Raw genomic sequence first — 24,387 nt, 5'->3', positions numbered from 1 at the left:
GGAGACAGTCCGTCTCCAGAAACCAGGCTCCAACCAGACTACTCCGGTGGTAGTGCTGGCACCAGGACAGAGTACCGCTGGTCTCTGCCCACTCAGCAACCCACCAAGGCAGCCTACCAGTCCCCTACACAGCCGTGGTGAGGCACCTGGACATGGACAAACTTCTCCTCTACCCAGGTGTAGTAACTATTTATTGTGGGTGGGCTGTACTGTTTTTTTTGCTTTATGGGTGGGTTGCTGGACTAACAAGGGCACTGACCGGCAGGAGGTCAGGTACCCTGTTAGTCTTTTTGGAAAGGGGGAGAGATGTGACGAAACCAATCTCGCCACATTGTATTGGAGGAGCCTGGTTGCCCGCCTGCTGCCTTTGGACTATGGCCCTGGGAGATTGGGCCCTTTACAAACAGTATTCGGCCCTAACAGAGTGCATGTCACTCATTCTGGCCCTTTAAATACAGTGGGGCCATTCGGTACTTGCCCTGTGTGAGCAGTGATACCCCCCAGATAGCTATGCCATGGAGCCTATTCATATAATGAAAGACTATGGGAAAGACTTTGGCTCCATGGCAATTAAACTGTATTTGTGTGGTCTGCGTGCCATTCACCTAATAATGTGCAAGCAGACCTGAGCTATCTGGGGATATGTTAAATGTCTGTGTTTAATGTATAAAATATGACTTTATGTATTTTAAAGAGTTTTATGTTGTTTTGCAACAATGTGGTTAATGGAGTCTGCCTCTAGTCCTGGATAATTAGATTTCTTCTCCAATTATCTCCAGGGCAGAAGGGAGGAAGCCAGGATGCATTGTGGGGATGTTTTACTTTTACTGTTTGAGCCAGGGGGAATAAAAGATACTTTTATTAACTTTTGAACCCCTGGTCGGATTCATGCCATTTTTTAATATGTTGTTCCCCTGAATGGATTGATTGTGGATATGTATTTTTATGTGAATGTGATGTATGGTTTTAAAGTTATGAAAGTTGTGTAAAAGTATATTTTGAACTGTACACATAATGGGATTAAGTGTCACACTAAGGGGAGGAAATGTGTGGGAGGTAACATCTATGTTATTGGTTATTTTATGCCTCCCCCTGGGTGTGGCCTGTATGTGTACTCCTGTAATAAAAACCAGGCTGGGTGCCCAGCACCTCAGACCACTGCTTGACCTTCAACACGGAGCCTTGTCTCGTTCTTGGGGGGATTCACTGTATGCTGTTGGAGATTTGACTGCTAGGAGTGTAAGCTGATGTCTGCTTTTCCTATTCATCTGCTAGCAGCTATTTGTGAGGTTCCAGCTGGAGTGCTACCTTATTCACCTATATCCAGTTCGTGAGTTCTGATGTTCTGCAGTAGCTGTGCCTTTCTGAGAAAAGGGGATTATCGCCTAAACGGATTTTAACCCCTCATATGCTGAAACGGTCCGTTACAGTTGTTGACCAGTGTAGTAATTCCAGGTGCTTCATAATACTTCTGTATGAGGGCAGCCATTAGGTCTTTTGACAGATGTGCAGGTCCATGTGCCCATTGGACGACTGCTGGATATAAATTCTTAGGGAGGCAGAACCTAAGATTGTTGTAGTATACTCCATCTTTTAGGACTGCCCCTTTCTTCTTCCATTTTTGTATTTCCTCAGGGGCAATTGCAGCTTGCTGTTCCCATAGGATTCTTAGGTCAGTAGGGAGAGTCTGCAAGGTAAAAATAGGAATTTCTTCGTGTCCGGACACTTCTTCATCCACTTCCTGCAATTCTCTTGCTGCTTGCTTAGCAGCCTGATCAGCCAAGTGGTTGCCCTTTGCTTCATCTGTATCCAATTTCCCGTGTGCCTTCACTTTCAGAATGGCCACTTCTTCTGGGAGTAGGAGGGCATCCATTAGTTCTTTGATTGCAGAACTGTGTTTGACTGGCGTACCGGCAGTGGTAAGAAATCCTCTTGTTTTCCAAATTAATCCGAAGTCATGTGCCACGCCCAATGCATATCTTGAATCAGTGTAGATGTTGGAGCGCTTTCCTTCAGAGATCTTGCACGCTGAAGTCAGGGCTTGCAATTCGGCTTCTTGTGCAGACATTGTTGGTGGTAAAGATGATGACTTGATAATTTCATCTGTTGTGGTTACGGCATATCCTGTGTGGTATTTTCCTTCTTCATCAGCATACCTTGAACCGTCCACAAACAGAGTGAGATCAGGATCTACTAGTGGATCCTCATGCACGGTTGGTAAATGTGTTGTCTCCATTTTCATCTGTTCAAAACAGTCATGAGGTGTCTCTGGGTCATAGTCATTTACTATGACCAGATCTTGAAATTCATTTTCCAGGAAGTGGCGTGGCCATTCCTCTAGATGGTCAGTTGTTGGGTATTTGACAATGCCATTTTCCTGTAGCTGTGATTCATTCATGGTGGCCCATAATTTTGCCATGGGCCCAAGATCATTCCATGATCTTGTTTTTAACTTGGTGACAGGGACATGTGGAATGGCAATGTCCCAATGATGATACAAATGTTTGAGTTCTGAAGGTAGATGAATCAAGACCATACTGTTGCCTTCAGAGTCACAGTAGAAGTCTTGTGAAGTAAGCTTCACCTCTACCAGATGATAGAGCTCATCTTCATAGCAAGGTTCAGGAGTGATGTTTGGCTTGTACCACATGGTACAGAAGGCATATCCTGCTCCATCACAGAGAGGTGTTTGTCCGTCATGGAAGGATAAATTGGGATGCATCTTCTTGATGGTGCCAGCAAGAAGGAAAATATAGGTTTCATCCATGATAAATCCATAGAATATACCCCCCTCAGGAAGTGGGAGAAGGGTGGACGGATTGAGAACCTGACATCTTTGGAGGGTGATGTTGTCAGGTAACAGGAGATGACATTGAAGACGGAGGTGTCTGGCAGGAGAGACATGCTTGAGTTGTACTTGGTTTATGATGGCAGAAATGTCATGAGGGGCCAAGACAACTAGAGGGTGGCCAAGGACCAGGTCTGCAGTTCTTTCAATTAGTTCTCTGGCTGCAAAAACGGCCCGAAGGCAAGAAGGGGTCCCTCTGGCCACAACATCCAGCTGGCAGGAGAAAAATCCAATAGGCCTTTGACGGCCTCTTGATTCATGTGTTTGGGTAAGGACTCCTGTAGCATGGCCCTGTCTTTCAGAGACAAATAACTTGAAGGGTTTGGTATAGTCTGGTAGGCCAAGGGCAGGAGCAGATGCAATAGCACGTTTTAGAATGCAGAAGTTGTCATGGGCTTCTATGGTCAAGCAGAATGGGTCTGACTTGAGGGTATCATAGAGTGGTTGCATGAGCAGAGAAGCTTCTGGGATCCAAGCTCGGCAGTATGAAATGAGGCCTAGAAAGGCATGTAGAGACTTTGAAGTCCTTGGAGGTGGAATATCCAGTACTGCTCTGACTCGGTCACGGGTGAGATGTCTAGTACCCTGAGATAGGCAATGGCCAAGGAAGATAACAGTAGGCTGACAGAATTGAAGCTTAAGACGTGAAGCTTTGCATCCTTGTTCTGCTAAATAGCAAAGGAGATTAATTGAGCAGTCTTCTGTTGTGGGTATATCATCTCCACAGAGCAGTAAATAATCCACATACTGAAGCAAGACAACCTCTGGATGGTCAGATTGCCATGGATCAAGAATGGAACACATGGCCTTTGCAAATTGACTTGGAGAATTTTGTGCCCCTTGGGGCATGACAGTCCATGTATACTGTTGTTTTTCATGTGTGAAGGCAAACAGGTATTGACAGACTGGATCCAGGGGTACACTGAAGAAGGCATTGGCCAGATCAATGAATGTGAAGTACTTTGCAGAAGGTGGAACACCAGAGAGCAGAGTGTGTGGGTTGGGCACAATAGGGGTATCCAGGACTGTTGCTTCATTCACTGCACGGAGATCCTGGACCATTCTGTACTTCTCTGGTTCTCCTTTGGGTGTCTTTTTCTTCACAGGAAACAACGGGGTGTTGCATGGTGATTCACATTTGACAAGAGCACCCTTCTCCAGGAGTGCTTGGATTTGAATTGTGATAGCTGCAGCTTTCAAAGGGTACTGTGCTGGTTTCAAAGGGTACTGTGATTTTCTTGGTAACTTTGCTCCTGGAATGAGTTTTACCACCGCAGGTGGTACCTTTAGATGACCTATGTCCTCTGGGCCTGAGGACCACAGTTTTGCAGGAACATCTGTCTTCAGTGAATCAGGGAAATTAGACCTCAGTTCCTTTGCATCCTCATGGGGTTCTTCTAAGTGAAGCATCAGAGGCAGGGAGCACAAGGCTGAGGTGTCTGATACAGATAGAGAGGTGGATAGTTCTACTTGTCCGTCTGGAGTGAAGGTGATAGATGCCTGCAGGCGTGATAGGACATCAGCGCCTAACAGGTTAATGGGGCATGTGGAGGACACTACAAAACGAGCAAGCAAGCTAGGATAGTTGCCAACCCGTAAGGGAGTTGTTAAAGGACTTTGTCTTGGTAGGCCATCCACTCCTACACAAGAGACATCAATTTTTGACACAAATTATGGGTCTGGCAGGTCTTGTTCTCGCAAAACACTTCGGGCTGCACCTGTGTCAACAAGAAATGTAGTAGGTTGTCCTTCAATGGGTAGAGTCACAGTAGCAAGTGGCCCCCCCCTGATCCCCTGAAGACACTGCCATGACAGGGGTTAATGACACAGGCTTGCCAATTTCCTAGTCTTCTGGCTCCTCAACTTGTGGAATGGCTTTTGGGGCCTTTGGGGCAGGAGCAGGCTTGGTCACTTACTTGGGTTCTGGGCACTCATTCTTGAAATGTCCCTTTGCTTTGCAATTAAAGCAGAATCCATCTTCGGGTCTGGTTCCCCTGGGAACAGTGCCAGGACGGGACACCATAATGGGAGCTGAATGGGGCTTTCTTGGAGTCTGAGCAGATTCTAATCCCCTAGCAACTTGGAGTAATGTATCCAGGGGAACAACTCTAAATTCAGGACGTGCAGCAATGATCCCCTTGCGTATAGAGTCTTTAATGCCTAGGACAAAGGCACCGGACAACATTTGAGAATGGATCTTATTAGTAAGATCAAATCCTAAATCTGAGAACACTTGAAACAGTCTTGCATGGAACCTTTCCACTGATTCTCCTTTTTCCTGCACAATATCAGTAAGGCCAGCAGCCTGATCCGCAAGTTTATCCTTAGCCCAGTCCTTTAGCTGGTTGCAGAATGCTATTCCTGAAGAGTAATCAATATCAGTCTCAAGTAAATTTGTGCTGAGGTGGCGGGCTCTGCTAGGCCAGTATGCATCTCCGGCCTTAATTTCACAAATGCTTAGTAAATCACGCCATGCGGCGGAATATGTCTTTTGAATCTGGACTATCCCTCGGTAAAAAGGCATTGGTTGCTTTTCTGGGTCAGGGAGGGTATTTCATCAAGGCACTAGCCTGAGTGGGATTGAAAGAAACATATTTAGGAGGAGCCTGCTCTCCCCGGCCCATATGTCCGAAAGGATCATCGAGGGAACAGCGAGGCTGAGGCTCTACGGCATCCGGTGAGCCCTGGTAACCATGAGAGCCGGCCTCTTCATACTCATCTTCGTATGTGACCTGGACCCCTCTGGGAAGTGGGGCCGCTTGAGATGTCAAGACCGGGGGATATGAGGGGGTCCCGGATGCCGGGGTCGCCATTGGGTTATGAGCTCGGGGTGAGAAATCACCAAGAAGCACCGGCATTAAGGGTGCTGGATTACTGGGGGCCGCCATATTGGAGGCGTGAAAGGAAGCTGCGTTAGGGTCAAGAGAGGTAGTGGCGGCCATGTTGGATGTGGGCACATCCGGGGCAGACTGTATCGGGATGGGCGTGAACGGGGCCTGGGGTGTGGCTAGGGAAAGGAAGTAGGGATTGTTTGGATAGGGCAGGGTCACGGGGTAGGGGTATGGCCAGGCCATCTGGGCAGGGGCTAAGGCGGAACCTGGGGAGGGCGGGACAGCTGGGCAGGGATTGGGAAGGGAGGTGGGATATCCGGGGTAGGGAAGTGAAGGTGGAGAGGCGGGAACTTGGGCTGTGGGAGGAGTAGGCAGAAGGGAGGACGGAGAGAGATTAGCAGAGGTAGGTTTAGTAGGAGGGACCGAAGCGGGTGTAGTAGGATGGGTAAAAGCAAGTGAGGAGGGGTTAGTGGACTGGGTGGATGCAAGTGGGAGGGTAGGATTATTAACGGAGAGAGAGCGTAGGGAAGGAATGACGGATGGAATAGTTGGATTAGGCAGGGAACATAGTGCAGGGATGGCTGAGGATGATGATAGTTGCAGAGATGATGGGGTGGGGAGAATAAAGATCCACCAGAATTCAGGACTGGGCAAACAGGGGCGATGACGGGATGGGTGATGGGAGGGTTAGGAGTGGGGAACATGGTCAGCTGACTGTCACTCATTGCTGACTGAACCTTGGGGATGGACATCCCCTGAGCGCCATTTTGGGGCGCTGGCTGAGGGAACCCCCCAGCAACATAATTATTATGATATACATACAGTTTTAAACCTTTGTGATCAATTTCTTCCTCAACCCAACCTTCCTGCTGAATAGCTCTTGCTACTCAGTACCAGGCTTCTGCTGTATGAAGCAAATCATTATCTGTAAGCTTGCCTTTCTTCTCTGTCAGTAATCTGGCTGTAATCTACCACATGAAGGTTCAGCAATTTTACACACTTTAGCAATCTTTTCAACTCCCTTAACCATCTCTTCACCCTCTCTGTCTTCAACTAGATCACACGCTAACCAGCCCTTACTGGGCTTATCTAATCCCTGTCCCATTCCCCCTATAAAAGGCATCCCAGATATAGAGGAAGAAAAATTAAATAGAGTGTCTACAATGCTCGACTGCCACGTGAGGGTGGGTCCCCACGTGCGTCTTCCCAAAACATAGACTAGTCACTTATTCCGCCTACCCGAGGTAGCCACGGATTGGAGCGAGGTGAGAAGTGTGTGACCAATCACTTCTCTCACAAAGAGAAATAGGAGGGGAACGTGTAAATAACACAGGAAGTAGAGTAAAAGTAAAAAGTGAAAGTAGAGACAGACACAGGAGTTTGAATGACTCCCAATTAAGACAACATTTCAATTGAAATACAGTGCATGCATCACAGTTCAAATAAATTCAACAGTAATCCCTTTCCTTTACTCATGTGACCAAAGCCACCTCAACCTCGTAGTGTCCCCGCTCGGAGAATGACTTCCTCAAGTCTCACTACCAGCGGCTACGGAAAACAGCTGACACCGGCCCGAGATCCGTAAGCCTCCCCCATTACAGTGGACCGGTATCCGTGACCACCACTTCCCTCACTCCCGTAGCGCCCCTACGGACCCACCCGTAAGTCTCACTACCACGTGGTGATGGAGACAGCAATGCCTGCCCGAATCCACGCGCCACAAATAAAATTGGAATGCCACCAGCCTCAGCGCTCGAAGCTGGAGGGTACCACCTCTCTGCAAGCAGAGCAATGTGCACAATGAGGCTAGCTAGGCTATCAAAGTGACACCATGGGGAATCCCCAGGAAGCAGTGAGTCTACACCCTTCCACAGACTCCCCCCACCTCTTTTTCCTTACTCCTTTCACTCCCCTACCGGGCGACTCAACTGACCCCCGACAATCACTGACTGGACCCAACACAGATAACAGCACTTGCACATCCCACGATGACCGACGAATCACTACTACCGTGCGACCTCACCGTCCTCTCCATAAATGCCAAAGGGCTTAACAAACCGGAGAAAAGGTCAGGGGCACTGAGGGACTTCCATTCGCAGAAAGCATCAATAGTCATGATACAGGAGACCCACTTCAGGGAAGGGGACAGGCCCACGCTGACCAACCATCACTTCCCAACAGGGTACTACAGTGACTTCCACGAAGGGAAATCCTGGGGGGTGGCGATACTGTTTAATAAGAAAATACCGTTTGTGGAGAAAGCAAGCATGACCGACCGGGAAGGGAGATACCTCTTTGTAAAAGGCACAGTGTCCGACCACCTTTACACCTTTGCCACTTTATATGCACCGAACAACAAACATCACCGCTACCTTAAAAGCACTTTGCAGAAACTTCACACTTTCGCAGAAGGGGTCCTCATAATAGGGGGCGACTTGAACATTGCCATGGACCCAACCTGGGACAGCTCCACGGGTACCTCCCACCTCCCCAGACAACACCTTAGAGCAATAACCTCCCTACTGAATAGACACAGACTTATTGACTGCTGGAGAGCACACCACCCAGACGAACGGGACTACACATTCTACTCCCACCCCCACCGGACATACACCCGCATAGATTACTTTCTCACCACACACTATCACCTCCCCTTAGTACGAGACACGAAGATAGGAGTAGCGACCTGGTCGGACCACGCCCCAGTCCTTATCACCCTCCGATCCCCGCTTCTTAGACCCGCAATAACCAAATGGAGACTAAACGAATACCTGCTGTCACGCCAAGACCTGGCCGCACACTTTGGTAAAGCTTTGTCCGACTACTTTCAGGACAATGCACCCGAGGACACCTCCCCGACGATCAGATGGGAAGCACACAAAAGCGTCATACGGGGACACTTCATACAAAAGGGTGCAGAACTCAAGAAACAAAGGGAAGCCCGAATCACAGAACTCATAGCGGACATACACAAACACGACACGCTTCACAAACAAAAACAATCCCCAGCCCACCAAACACGACTTCTACAACTGCGACGAGACCTGACCTCCCTGATCCAGTCCAAACATCATAGAGAAGCTCTCAGGCACAGGGCCTTTTTTTCTCTACATGGAAATAAAAGTGGCAAACTCTTAGCCAGAATGCTGGCGAAACGACGCCAAATGACATACATCAATAAAATAAGAGACAAACAGGGAGTGACACGCCGCTTACCGGACGAAATCCTGCAAACGATAAGAACCTATTACTCAGAACTCTACTCGCTTCCCCGACCGACGTCGGAGACAGAGGCTGCCCACCTAAAAGACTCCATCCGACAATACCTACTGACCCACAAACTACCCACACTAGATCAACAGGTAGCAGACCAGCTAGACGAACCCTTCTCAATCGAGGAGCTGGCATGGGCAATAAAAGGAACTAAACCTGGCAAGAGTCCGGGCCCTGACGGCCTGCCTCTCTGCTACTATAAACATTTCGCAGACAAATTGTACCAACCGATGCTGGCCTCATTTAACGCAATTAGAGAAGGTCACCATTTCCCCAAACAGGCGCTGACAGCACATATAACTATCATCCCAAAGGAGGGCAGGGACGCGGAGCACTGCGGGAACTACAGGCCCATCTCCCTCATCAATTGTGACATTAAGTTGATGGCGAAGATGCTAGCCAGGCGCCTGCAGCCGCACATCCCCACACTGGTACACCTCGACCAAGTCGGGTTTGTCACAAACCGTGAAGCAAGGGACAATACCATCCGGACCCTTGCCCTTATGCATAACAAGACCTACAATACCGGAGGCCTTCTCCTACTGTCTACCGACGCGGAGAAGGCCTTCGACAGAGTGGGATGGGAGTACCTATTCCAGATCCTCGGTCAAATAGGACTGGGACCCCACATGCAGGGCTGGATCACAGCCATGTACGACAGGCCCACGGCACACGTCATAGTGAACGGGGCACTGACGGACGAGTTTCCGATACACAACAGCACCCGTCAGGGATGCCCACTTTCCCCGCTGCTCTTCGTCCTTGCCCTTGAACCCTTTATGTTGGCCATCAGGGAACACCACGACATAACTGGCATACACACGGGAGACACACATCACAAAGTGGCCGCCTACGCGGACGACCTCCTCTTTTATGTCACGAAACCGGAGATCTCCCTCCCCAATATACTACAAGCCTTCAAGACATTTGGACTCATATCCAACCTTAAAATAAACTACTCCAAATCCCACATACTGAACGTAGACTTACCTAACAACCGAACCTCCCCCATCCGCCCTAGCTTCCCATTCCAATGGGCAGAACACAAAATACGCTACCTGGGTACATGGCTAACCAGACAGAAAGAAGACATATACAAAGAAAACTTCACCCCTATGTTGAACACATTCAAGAGAGAATTAGCCGAGTGGTCCCACCCACATATTTCGTGGCTGGGAAGGGTTCAGGTAATTAAAATGAACCTCCTCCCACGCTTACTTTACTTATTCCAGACACTCCCCATAACAATCCCTAAAAGATTTTTCACGGCCTTACACACATTGACAAGCACCTATATATGGAATGGGAAAAGACCACGTCTCAAATATCAGGCTCTCACTCTACCTAAGGAGAGGGGGGGATTGGCCATCCCCGACTTCTATCTATATTACACAGCGGGACACCTACGGAGAGTTTTGGACTGGACCAAGACCAATGTCCACAAGCAATGGAAAGCAGTGGAAGAGACAGAGATAGCAGGACCAGTGTCGACCCTACCGTGGTGCTCCGGAGGTGGCCTAGGCCGGGGATGCTCCTCGTTGGCACAACATACCCTACGGGTGTGGCATAGAGCGTCCCGGGTACATGGCCTCACCCGACACCCCTCACCCTTATTACCACTCATCCACGACCAGGACTTCCCACCAGGTCTAGATCCGAAGGCCTTCAGAGACCTCATCCACAAACCCATCCCCAGACTACACCACATATACACACATAACGGACGGAAGACACTTATACAACTGACGGAACATACACGCCCTACATTCATGCAAACCTTCAAATACAAACAACTTTCGAACTACATAGACTCACTGCCCGGAGGACAGAACCACGCTAGGGAACCGACCACCTTCCAGGAACATTGCATCCACCCAGACCCCCTTCCCCACAGCATATCTATTCTGTTCATTTACTGAGATGGAATGGGACAAAATTTGCTATCTCACACACCACTGTTCCACCTTTTCAAAGACGCAAGAGACGGCATTTAAACTGTTGACCACTGGTACCGTACCCCACATAGACTACATGCCATAGACCCCTCACACTCCGACCTATGTTGGAGGTGTGGAGAGGCTACAGGCACCACACTACATCTATGGTGGGAATGTCGTAAGATTAAACCATTCTGGAAGGATATCCACGCTATCTTGTCGAGGCTCTCAGACGCACCACCACCGCTAGATCCAGCGGCAATGCTATTACACCACACGACCATACCCAGATCTAGATATAAAAAATCCCTGACCATTAGGATCCTCAATGTAGCAAAGCAAATCATCCCACAATATTGGAGACAGGACAGACCCCCTCCCCTAAGAGCCTGGTTCAACCAAATGGAGGACCTCAGGGCTATAGAAGAACTCCACTCGGGGGCAACTAATACCACTGTAAAATACATGGAGACCTGGACACACTGGATTATATCCACCATGCAGACAGACTTCACCACTCACCTGGAAGCAGGAGACTCACACGACGGAATGGACTGACCCCACCACCCCACTTACCCAAATCGCCCAAATCCCCTCCGCCCAAATCCCCTCCCCCCTTCAGGATCTCCCCTACCCCCCCCCCCCCCATTTCCTCCCCCTTAATATCTCCTACATCCCCCATTAAGGTTGCAGGCAAATACCCCGACAGCACGGAGACCCGTATGAACACTTAACAGTGGCTTTGTAAGTCATATAGACACGTAATGCTCACCTACAGTGACTTGGAGGTTGATACGCACTAACGGTTAATCAGCCCCCTCATCCAACGAACCGAAGCCACATACATACTGAATCTAGGCACCTTGACAATCACCAGTGGTGACTTCATATGTAGTCAAACCAAGAGGGACGCACGAAAGATACAATAAAAGCCTAGCCAAGGTTCACATGACCTAGGACCTGCGTGTCCACCACTGTTGGGGGCCTGCGTGCTCCAATTCCAACCTGTATTCTATGCATATTGTAGCACATGTTGTGCTTCGTTTCTACCACTCTCAGAGAGACCTGCGAGTCTCGTCTTGAACGTTGAATATGTTACAGTTATAGAGACCCGAGAGTCTCACAACGAATATAAAAATGATAATAAAAAATATATTTACAAAAAAAAAGCGGGCTCGCAGACCCTTATAAGAGCAATATTACATCATCATAGAATAATTCTACAACAACAGTATATTGTGTACTGAAAGAGTCATAGCATAGCCTTGAAGCTTGTTATTGTAATTCGTCTTGGACAAAATGGCGCAAACATATTATGCACTGAGGTTATTGCTTAAAGAAACAGTTATGAAAAACAATATGTTCCATTTCTAACACCTTGTCAGTTTGCAATATCTCTTAAAGACAAAGTACACAGTTTAAGAAATACAACATTTCATTCTAAAACTTGTAATATTTGCATTTGCCCATAACAATATATTTATACAGCTCTCTCACTGAGAGTCCATGATTGTGAGTTTGCAAGGATTCAATGACCCAAGACAAGTTACTGTTCTTCAGAATCATGTTATAATTGTACAATCCCATGAACAACACACAAGTGTGTATAAAAATGAGATTCATTTCACAGGAGTATTGGCAAGGCTTACTGTTGCTCCCTGGCTCAAGTATGGAGCATTAGTGACATCATCATACTTTCATGTACTTTTTATGGTATGGTAATCAGAACAAAAATAGGTATAGATCTGTGTTCCATCACTACTTCCAATGTATAGTTCCATGTGTAATTAATCCACTTTTGATAATACATTTAATTATGTATCTGTGAACCATGGGAAACTAATGAAATTGAGGATGTCTGGAAACATCTGAGGATCAATTTGGGATAGAGAGCTGCAAGACGATGGATGTTCAAAGTTAATGGGTTTGTTTTGGGCAGTTATTAGGTTGGTATAGAACAGGACCTGCCAAAAATTAGACAGCCTGCAAGATCATCTTATACTGTAGCATGTAGCAAAATCCCAAGCATTTGTATCTAAATTAGATTTTGTGTTCTGAATTTTGTATATATTTGTCACAGCAGCACCCTTATGAAGTATGCATGTTCAGAAGAGTGCAGCTCTACTGCTACCGTACCGAAAATAAGACCTAACCATAAAATAAGCTCATAATATAAGCCTTACCCCAAACATAAGCCGGCGTCAGCTAGACGGACGCATTTAGTATGTCCGTTGCAGGAGAATATTATTTTGACGCAGTGGCGTACTTACCGCGGTCATAGGGGTCACAACTGTGACCGGGCCCGCCACTCCAGGGGGCCCAGTCGCCCTGCTGACCACTGCGACCATGGTATAGCCACATCAGCTCCTGGGCACGCGAATGCCAGGTGACCTGCAGAAGAGGAGCGCTGTGCTGCTCTCTTCCTGCCAATTGCGGTGGCTGACAGGAAGTGCTAACTGAGAGAGCACTTCCTGTCAGACAGGCACCGCGGCAGCCAGGAACAAGTACAAGAGCGGAGAGAGGTAATGGGACTAATGTGAGGGCTGGCGGAGAGATACACATGGAGGCGGGGAGTTAGGGGAGAGATACACATGGAGGGGGGAGTTAGGGGAGAGAGACACATTTAATTGAATAAATGTAGATTGTTGTACAAGAAAAAATAAGACCTTAGGCACCATTTTACTGTATGCCCAGTCCCTTTTGGGGGGGAAATACGGTAGTTGTGTGTGAAGTAAAAGCGTTTAATCTCAGCAAGGATTGATATGTTATTACATGTTTGTGGTTGTGACCTTTCTGCATTGGATAAAAGTGAGATATTTGCAAAGGAGGAGCCTATATTTGTGCATAGGTAGATAATTGTCAGCGCAGCCGCAAATAAGTGTTTGTTGGGGAGCTGGGTATTGAGATAAATGTGTATTATTTCCACCTCCACAGCGGTGGTTTAGGAAATTAGGAGTATTCTGAGTAAACTTTGAATCCAACAGCAGTGATCACAGTAACGTATCTTCAAAGATACAAACTAAGCAAAGAAAGTGCAACACAGTTTATTAATATCATGTAGAAATTAAACTCCTTTTAAAAAACTCATACACAGTAAAAAAAAGATGGTGTTTAAATCCTACTTTCCATCAAGGGATCCAAACAGAGTGCAGAATATGTAGCAGATAAGCAGTGTGCTGAAAGTATTACCACTCTGTTGGTGCAGTAGATATTCAGAAAATGTCCAAGGATCTAGCCGAAATGCTGCAAGTTCAAATGGAGGGATGACAAAGCACTTAACCCCTTAAAGGACCACTCTAGTGCCAGGAAAGCATACTCGTTTTCCTGGCACTAGAGTGCCCTGAGGGTGCCCCCACCCTCAGGGACCCCCTCCCGCCCGGCTCTGGAAAGGGGAAAGGGGTAAAAACTTACCTTTTTCCAGCGCTGGGCGGGGAGCTCTCCTCCTCCTCTCCGCCTCCGATCCTCCCCGTCGGCTGAATGCGCACGCGCGGCAAGAGCTGCGCGCGCATTCAGCTGGTCGCATAGGAAAGCATTCATAATGCTTTCCTATGGACGCTTGCGTGCTCTCACTGTGATTTTCACAGTGAGAATCACGCAAGCGCCTCTAGCGGCTGTCAGTGAGACAGCCACTAGAGAATTAGGGGGAAGGCTTAACTAATTGATAAACATAGCAGTTTCTCTGAAACTGCTATGTTTATAAAAAAATTAGTTAACCCTAGCTGGACCTGGCACCCATACCACTTCATTAAGCTGAAGTGGTCTGGGTGCCTAGAGTGGTCCTTTAAGGACCAAACTTCTGGAATAAAAGGGAATCATGACATGTCACACATGTCATGTGTCCTTAAGGGGTTAAAGGGAAACTCCAGTTCCAGGAAAACAATCTGTTTTCCTGGCACTGGAGGGTCCCTCTCCCTCCCACCCCCCAATCCCCAGTTACTGAAGGGGTGAAAACCCCTTCAGTCACTTACCTGAGGCAGCGACGATGTCCCTCGTCGCTGCCTCCTCCTCCGCGCCGCTCCTCCCTGTGATTCCGTCGGCTGGTGGGCGAGACTGATTCCGCCCGACGGCCGAGGAGATCTAATGCGCATAAGCAGCAATGCCGCGCATACGCATTACGTCTCCCCATAGGAAAGCATTGAAAAAGATTTTTAATGCTTTTCTATGGGCAAATGAGCGACGCTGGAGGTCCTCACACAGCGTGAGGACGTCCAGCAACGCTCTAGCAAAGAAAATCATTGCTATACAGCCACTAGAGGTGGAGTTAACCCTGCAAGGTAATTATTGCAGTTTATAAAAAACTGCAATAATTACACTTGCAGGGTTAGGAGTAGTGGGAGTTGGCACCCAGACCACTCCAATGAGCAGAAGTGGTCTGGGTGCCTGGAGTGTCCCTTTAACTGCCAAAGGTGTCTGCCTGGAAAGATAAGATGAAAGGCTTCTAACTAAGTTTTTCAAGATAATGAGTCTGCCTTATCTTGTGATTTATATACCCTGTCAGATGTAGCAGAGAGCATTTTCTCTTAAAGACACAGGATTCCCTTCTGTGGCAGAGCTTTTTATGTCTAAAACATCTTGTTTGCAAACATTGCATTATAGTCAATACAGGGTATATTCAATGAATAATATTAATGTAAACAAATGTATATAAAAAATATAAATTACATTCTGTTTAAACTAAGTTTAAACAGTAATAAAAGTAATTTTATAACTTGTTATTTAGCAGCCAATGCAAAGGTGGATTGTACCCCTTCTAAAACACATCAATACAATTTGTATTTATTTAGTAAACAGGACCCTTTTGTTTTTGTCCATAATAAAAATAAAATTAAAAAATACTTGAACATCAAAAATTATTTCAGTGTATGTTACAAACACAAAATAATCTGATTCTGTCTTACAAATGGAAAATATTCTGTAAAACCCTCTGAAACACTGGTTATAATAAAAATACATAAATAAGCTCAGGGATTACACATTCATTAAAAAAAGGGTTCAAACATATATATACATATATAGAACAATAATAAAAAAAGGCTGCGCCACAAAATACAGAATAAAATATAGTAATAATAAAAGCAGGCAAAGTCCAAATAAAGAGTCCAATTTGTATACCCTTACGCCTGATCTTGGGATCTTCAGATATGATGACGTGTCCACTTATATGGAAAAAAAGAAAGGTACAAACAATAGTGCAATATGTATAGCTCAAATATGGGCGTAAAAAATGATGGTAGAGAACTCACATTTACAAGAGTTTATAATCCAGCTCTAGGGTAAAGCGTGTACAGCGGTATAATCCCCGCTTATAGGATATGTAGTGGGTATTTCTCCGTCTCTAGTATCCAATCCTCAGAAAAAGAAAGGAGACAGCCAATAGTGCTCACTGTATAACAGTGTAAATGTAGATTAAATTAAAACGTACTTACAAAAGGAGAGCAGACCGACTGCTCTGTGATATCAGCATAGGTGGATTGATTCCCACCTAGGATTCCTTTAGATGCAGGAACCTTCCAGGCAGGTATAAAATTAAATAAAATAATAAAAGGCCAGGTTTAAATAAAAATAATATAATATATATATATGTGTATCTAAAAATGATAATTGGCTCAAGCATATGACCAAAATACGTTAATATTTAAAATACACAATATAAAATTTCCATAACGCGTTTCGTCAACAGACTTTATCAAATGGAATAACATACAATACCTGGCACATTAGTATTATATAGGAACATAAGTGATTCAAATTTTGGCGCCAAAAATGGTATCAACCAATAGGATTGAATTAAATTAAAATAAATAAAACAATTTTAAAACACATTAAATAATATAACTGGATTCTTTATAGTGTCCCAACCTATTTAAGCTATAAATTTAGCGAAAATGAGCGTGGGAAAGTATAAAATTAAACGTTTAAAGTTGGTCACGTGACTTGCGGCACTTCCGCATTTCGGAAGTTAAACCGCACATGGGAACATGGGAAATGTAGTGAAAAACGTCCGCGAATGGCGGCCGTGTAAATAAAACGAAAGGGAGTTGAATTACTCATTAAAAACATATTCAGCCATCTTGGGGAGGGAAAATATCAACTTGATTTGTCTATAGCCGTATTTGCACACACTTTTTTTAAAAAAAAGTTTTTGTTTGAAGTTGTCCTTCTTTAATAAAAATATTAAGGTCTAAAAAATTAATAGATTCCTTACTGTGTTCGTGTGTAAGAATGTATCTATATATATATATATACATATGCACAAGACCTTATCTATAGAAATGACTTCGTGTCTAAACCTGTGTTAATTATATAAATACACAAAGACGTTGATAGCAGAAGAGACAATTTAAAACCTTAGAAAGATACAATTCTATACAAGTGAATACAAGTTTATAAAATATTGATTAATTCTAGTTCGGCATTTAAGCCAAACGGAATTAAAGTTTTTAAATTAAAAATCCAGAACATTTCTTGATTGGTCAATTTTTGACTCAAATCTCCTCCTTTCCATGGTGTTTTTACTAATTGTATACCACAAAATTTTAATGTTTTAGGGTCATTGTTGTGAACTTCTGAAAAGTGTTTGGCCGTGGGGTTTTCAAATTTTCTTTTAATATTGTAGACATGCTCTCTGAGTCTTGTCTTTAATAACCTTTTGGTTTGGCCCACATATTGCAGACCACATTTACACAAATAACCTGTTTCAAATGAGCTTACAGACTATAGGAGGTGGAGTATTAGAATATATGATTTATTGGTCTTTTGTGACTGGAAGCTGGTTATTCTTCCAAAAGGGGGCCCTGTGGTTTTGCAAATATTGCACTGCCCGCAGTTAAAAAAGTATTTTTGGTCATTTAGAAAATGTTTAGCCACATCAGGGGCCTTAAAACTGTGAACTATTTTCTGTTTAATGGTGGGGGCTCCCCTGAAAATGATCTTAGGCTTTGGAGGTAGAATAGCACCTAATACAGGGTCTTGGAGTAAAAAATTTCAGTTTTTTGAAATCGTCTTTTTTAAGTGAGATGATTGAGAACTGTAATTGAAGATAATAGGACAATTGTGCTTATCATTACTATGTATTGACGCACACTTGTTTCTGGGTAATAGTAGTTGATTCCTATCTATCTGGTTCACCCTCTGTATTGATCTATCAAGCAGATTGGGGTCCTACTCCTTTTCCTTAAACTGTTTTCTAATTTTTTTTCTATTTGATTTAAGCATATTTTTTCTTCTGTACAGTTCTTTTTAATCCTTTTGAATTGACCTAGAGGAACATTATTCAACCAAGGGGGATAATGACAACTTGAATTAAGAATAAAACTATTAACATCTACACTCTTAAAAGGGTTCTAGATTTTAAAATACCTTGTTCCACATAAAAAACTGGATCTAAAAAAATATATCTCTGACTGGCTATATTTATAAGTAAAGGATAAATTAAAATCATTATTGTTCATGTGCAACAGAAAATCCTTCAGATTCGATTCCTCCCCTTGCCAGATAAAAAACAATCATCTATATATCAAGGGCTGGATACCATAAAATATCTAATATACCAGGGGTCTCAAAATTCAGGAATAATTCCACTAAAGACTCTAAAAGAAAACCATTCTCCCCCTTAACAAAATCCCATCCAAACTCCAAAAAATGATAGGTGGACAAGAGTCACATACCACAAGCACAGACACTCACCACCAAGGGTAAATACATCAGAAAATGGAAGACCCTTTAAACCACACATACACACAGAAAATATTACCACTGCCAACAGATATAATGTATTAAGTCAAGGTAAAGACATTTCCAATGAGAATGATGAGAGAGATTTTTTAGGGCAACGCCATATGTATACCAACACACATCTAAACAGGAGAGACACTGGCCCACGAAAGAGATTCCATCAATGGGATCAAGAGGAGGAAGAAGAGTATAGAATAGTAAAAAGAATAAAGTGGTAGAATCTAAAGGAATTTTTAATTAATTTGGTTAGGTGATAAGGTTATTTTGGATTAAAGTTCTAAACAAAGGGTTAAATATGCACCTTACACTTTATCGAATTCTTTTCGTAATTTTTTACATGTACATAAATTCATGAGAAATCTGTCCCTGAAACGTTTTTTTAACATCACCCCTTTCCCAACATCTGATGTTTTAATGAATGACAATTTTAAACATACAGATCTTGAAAACAAATCCACATTCTTCCCTACAAATCAAATCAGTGCCCATATGCAAACTTTTAGTACAGCTGTCATTAATGCTTTGGAACAGATGCCATCCAAAATAACTAATCACTTACAGAATTTAACTATGTTAGAAAAGAAGGCATTAAAAGAACTAAATTAGAATAAACAGATTGTTATTAAGCCAGCTGATAAAGGGGGAGGCATAGTCATTATGGATACCTCCTACTATGAAGAAGAATGTTATAGAATTTTATCAGATAGTACCACATATAAAGTTTTAAAATCAGACCCCACTACAGAGATTAAAGTACATCTACAGCTACTTTTAGACAGAGGGAGGACCTCAGGTATTTTAACTAAGAAGGAATATGACTATATATTTATTAGATACCCCCCAAAAAACGTTTTTTACTTCCTCCCTAAGATACACAAACATCTAACAAAACCCCCTGGCAGACCCATCATCTCAGGGCTTGAATCACTCACTGCAAATCTCTCCCAATATATAGATATTTTATTGCAACCTTTTGTTAAAATGTCTCCCTCCTATATTAAAGACGGTAGTGAGCTCCTTAAACTAATAGAAGTAAAATGTGGAGTAACAACCTATGGCTAGTGACGTGTGACGTCACATCACTCTACACAGTGATTAAAACATAACTTAGGTTTAAAAGCCATTAGGAATATTCTATACAAAAAAGCTAAAATGACCATGGAACAAGTAGAGTTTCTTACAGAATGTATTTATTTTATTTTATCTAATAATTTTTTTTGGCATAATAATGATATTTATCTCCAAATTACAGGCACAGCGATGGGGACTAGATTCGCACCCAGCTATGCCAACATCTTCATGACCTTTTGGAAAAATCTCTTCATCTGGAGGGGACATTCCTGGGTGACGAATCTAGTCCTCTATAAACGCTATATAGATGATTGTTTTTTTATCTGGGAAGGGGAGGAATCGAATCTGAAGGATTTTCTGTTGCACATGAACAATAATGATTTTAATTTATCCTTTACTTATCAATATAGCCAGTCAGAGAGAGATTTGTTTTAGATCTAGTTTTTTATGTGGAACAAGGTATTTTAAAATCTAGAACCTTTTCTAAGAGTGTAGATGTTAATGGTTTTATTCTTAATTCAAGTTGTCATTTTGCCCCTTGGTTGAATAATGTTCCTCTAGGCCAATTCCAAAGGATTAAAAAGAACTGTACAGAAGAAACAAATGTGCTTAAATGAAATAGAAAAAAATAGAAAACAGTTTGAAGAAAAGGAATATGACCCCAATCTGCTTGATAGATCAATATAGAGGGCGAACCAGATAGATAGGAATCAACTATTAATACCCAGCAACAAGTGTGCATCAATACATAGTAATGATAAGCACAATTGTCCTATTATCTTCAATTACAGTTATCAATCATCTCACTTAAAAAAGACGATTTAAAAAAACTGTCATTTTTTACTCCAAGACCCTATATTAGGGGCTATTCTACCTCCATTCCCCTTTTGGAAGAATAACCAGCTTCCAGTCACAAAAGACTAATAAATCATATATTATCGAAGACTGTATCACATGCCATTCGAAACAGGTTATTTGTTTATTGGAGTGTAAATGTGGTCTGCAATATGTGGGCCAAACCAAAAGGTTATTAAAGACAAGACTCAGAGAGCATGTCTACAATATGAAAAGAAAATTTGTAAACCACACTCTGTCCAAACACTTTTCAGAATTTAACAACAATGACCTTAAAACATTAAAATTACGTGGTATACAATTAGTAGAAACACCATGGAGAGTAGGAGATTTGAGTCAAAAATTGACCAAGAAATTTTCTGGATTTTTAATTTAAAAACTTTAATTCCGTTTGGCTTAAATGCCGAAACTAGAATTAATCAATATTTTATAAACTTGTATTCACCTTGATGTTGTATAGAATTGTATCTTTCTAAGGTTTTAAATTCTCTCTTCTTCTACAACTTCTTTGTGTATTTGTATAATTAACACAGGTTTAGACACTGTCATTTCTATAGATAAGGTCTTGTGCATATGTATATATATGTTTGAACCCTTTTTTTTAATGAATGTGTATCCCTGAGTTTATTTATGTATTTTTATTATAACCAGTGTTTTAGAGGGTTTTACAGAATATTTTCGATTTGTAAGACAGAATATGATTATTTTGTGTTTGTAACATACACTGAAATAATTTTTGATGTTCAAGTATTTTTTAATTTTATTTTTATTATGGACAAAACCAAAACGGTCCTGTTTACTAAATAAATACAAATTCATTGTATTGATGTGTTTTAGAAGGGGTACAATCCACCTTTGCATTGGCTGCTAAATAACAAGTTATAAAATTACTTTTATTACTGTTTAAACTTAGTTTAAACAGAATGTAATTTATATTTTTTTATATACATTTGTTTAAATTAATATTATTCATTGAATATACCCTGTATTGACTATAATGCAATGTTTGCAAACAAGATGTTTTAGACATAAAAAGCTCTGCCACAGAAGGGAATCCTGTGTCTTTAAGAGAAAATGCTCTCTGCTACATCTGACAGGGTATATAAATTAAGCATGGATGAGTTAGAAGCCTTTCATCTTATCTTTCCAGGCAGACACCTTTGGCAGTTAAGTGCTTTGTCATCCCTCCATTTGAACTTGCAGCATTTCGGCTAGATCCTTGGACATTTTCTGAATTTTGTACTGCACCAATGGAGTGGTAATACTTTCAGCACACTGCTTATCTGCTACATATTCTGGACTCTGTTTGGATCCCTTGATGGAAAGTAGGATTTAAACACCATCTTTTTTTACTGTGTATGAGTTTTTTAAAGGATTTGGAGTTTAATTTTTACATGATATTAATAAACTGTGTTGCACTTTCTTTGCTTGGTATGTATCTTTGAAGATACGTTACTGTGATCATTGCTGTTGGATACAAAGTTTACACAGAATACTCCTAATTTCCTAAACCACCGCTGTGGAGGTGGAAATAATACACATTTATCTCCATACCCAGCTTCCCCACAAACACATATTTGGGGCTATTGCACAGCGCTGACATTTATCTACTTTTGGACATTCTATCACATAGGTTTGTGGAATAACCTTTTATGTCTGGCAGCTAAAAACATTTTTTTATCTTTGGAATTTGAATATTTGGTGTCATACAGACGATTTAATTTTTATTGCGCTTTTTTGTTCTATTTTTTTGTTTTTTCTATATTTGTGCATACCTTCTAAAACCTTTAATTTCATGGCTGCTGTAGATATAATTTATATTTTTCTTGTGCTTGCATTTCTATAGGAGATGAAACTGGAGATACATGTGAAGATTATGGAGAACTTCTCATGGCAAACCCAAGGAGCAGGAAATCTGAACGAAGTCATCTCATAGTATGGCAGTTGCAGATCTGAAAATAGAAGATCATCTCATCATTGGTGTTGGGGCATTTTCTAGATGAAATTACTGTAATTCTCTATTGATTTCTCCAAAGCTGACAGAATGTACAATAGTTGTGTGTGTCTTCTGGGGGTATATTTTTCAATTCCGCTCAGTATTTAATCTTACAGCAATATGAACAGTTTGGAGCTGTGGACTACGTTCAAGCTGAGTGTTTATAAATCAACTTCTAATTGTATCTATCCTGGTGGCACTGGAAATTTTCATGCACAGGAAGGAATTCTTCAGTGTTAACATTTTTTATGCGTTTTTTTGCGGGTTTTGAAATAGTGTTCTCATTTAGCTCTCAGGTTGCTAAGCACAGGGATGGTTTCTTCGATTGTGTGATGCCACAGTGCATCAAATGTATCAGTTGTCCAACTGACTAAAACACTGGTATTATGATTCTGCAGATATATTCTTTAGAACAAACGGACATATTACAATTAATTTATTTTGTACATAATCTAGGTGGATTATGTGCTCTTTGTTGAAGGGGAACTCTAAGCACCATTTTACTGTATTCCATTGTAATGTTTGTCAAACAGTTTATGAGCAGTTTTACTAAAACCTGAGGTCCCTAAGGGGCTCTATACCTTGCCCCCTTGTTGCCTATTGTTTAATGCTAAACTGGGTACTCTCAATTGAACTGTTATGCAAAAATGGACAACATGTATATGTATTGCTAGAAGTGGAACTGACTCATTTGCAAAAGGCAAGCAGGGTGCCTCGTGAATCCCTAGTTTTTGATAAATCTCCAAACCACTCCAAAAAAAAAAAGTTTGATTGAGAACCGGGGAACAGCTCTAACAGCATTATAGTCACTACAATCTTATGTAGTAATTATGGTGCTTAGACTGACCCTCTGCATGTTTGTACTTGGAAAGCTTACCTTGGCAGTGATAGTGCTGGTGAAAATGTAATCCAACTATCTGGTACTGAATGTTTAATAACTAAACTGTTTACAGATAAAAAAAGGGGAAATATAAGATTGTATTTCAACTCAGTGCTCACTTATTTTGCCTTTGCATCTACCAGCACAGTAAATAGCAACTATTTACTTAAATATAGCCAATGTGAAAATGAAATCACTTTAAAATGAAATGTATTTCACTGTATCTTATTTTTTCATCATAAATGTAAAATAAAGTTAAATCAGTTCAAGGTGTATTGTTTGAAGGTGCGTAAACATTATATACATTTAAAGCAATGTATAATGGACACAGGGAGAGACACGTATTTATCTCCTGCAAAAATTAGTCCAAGCAACTGTGGGGATGTTTGTTTTGTTTTTTAAATGTGTACCTTTGGGTATTTTTCATACAGGTTCAAAGCTTTAATACATTTTCTTGTTAATTTTAATTATTGGTTCTGTTTTACGTGTTGTTGCTTAACCTTTTTATTTTGCTTCTTGTAAAATACATAAAGAGATTTTAAAATATATTTTCTTCTGATACAACTTATAAATTACCTATGTATTTAATACACACATTGAAAATATTAATATGTGTGTTACTTCACTATGCGAATACCACTGGGTTATTGGGCAAGAACAATATGTAAGAATCTATATAATTTTTACATGCATATTATTTTTCTGAAATGATTTTTAAATGCCAGATAATTCCAGTATAGTACAACTGTGAAGGACTGCCTGGCACCTCGACTGGGTGCCTCCGTCAATCGATGCTCCTAGTGCTCACCGAGGACTCCAAGCACTCCACCAGACACCATAAGCACTGTAGACCCCAAGAACCGCCGCAGCTTGGTTGGGGTCCTGCTGTCCTCCACCCACCCTGGACCCAAGACAAGGATCCTGCTTCCTGAACCTCTTCTACTCCAGAGAGCGTAGCAGAA

General features: G+C 42.4%; 1 protein-coding gene across 1 annotated transcript in view; it reads left to right on the top strand.

Annotated features, from left to right (window-relative positions):
- Positions 1-23,916, top strand: part of LOC134576882 (C-Jun-amino-terminal kinase-interacting protein 4-like) — a 242,867-nt gene extending 218,951 nt beyond the window's left edge. Inside the window, exon 13 of the mRNA XM_063435563.1 lies at positions 22,396-23,916. Within this exon, the coding sequence (XP_063291633.1) occupies positions 22,396-22,505 (110 nt within the window). The 3' untranslated portion in view covers positions 22,506-23,916. The remainder of the gene's footprint in view (positions 1-22,395) is intronic.
- Positions 23,917-24,387: the final 471 nt, after the last annotated feature.

The sequence above is a fragment of the Pelobates fuscus genome, chromosome 11 (genome assembly GCF_036172605.1).
Source record: "Pelobates fuscus isolate aPelFus1 chromosome 11, aPelFus1.pri, whole genome shotgun sequence".
NCBI lineage: Eukaryota > Metazoa > Chordata > Amphibia > Anura > Pelobatidae > Pelobates > Pelobates fuscus.
The sequence above is the reverse complement of the archived record's forward strand: the minus strand, read 5'-3'. Positions and strand labels throughout refer to the sequence as shown.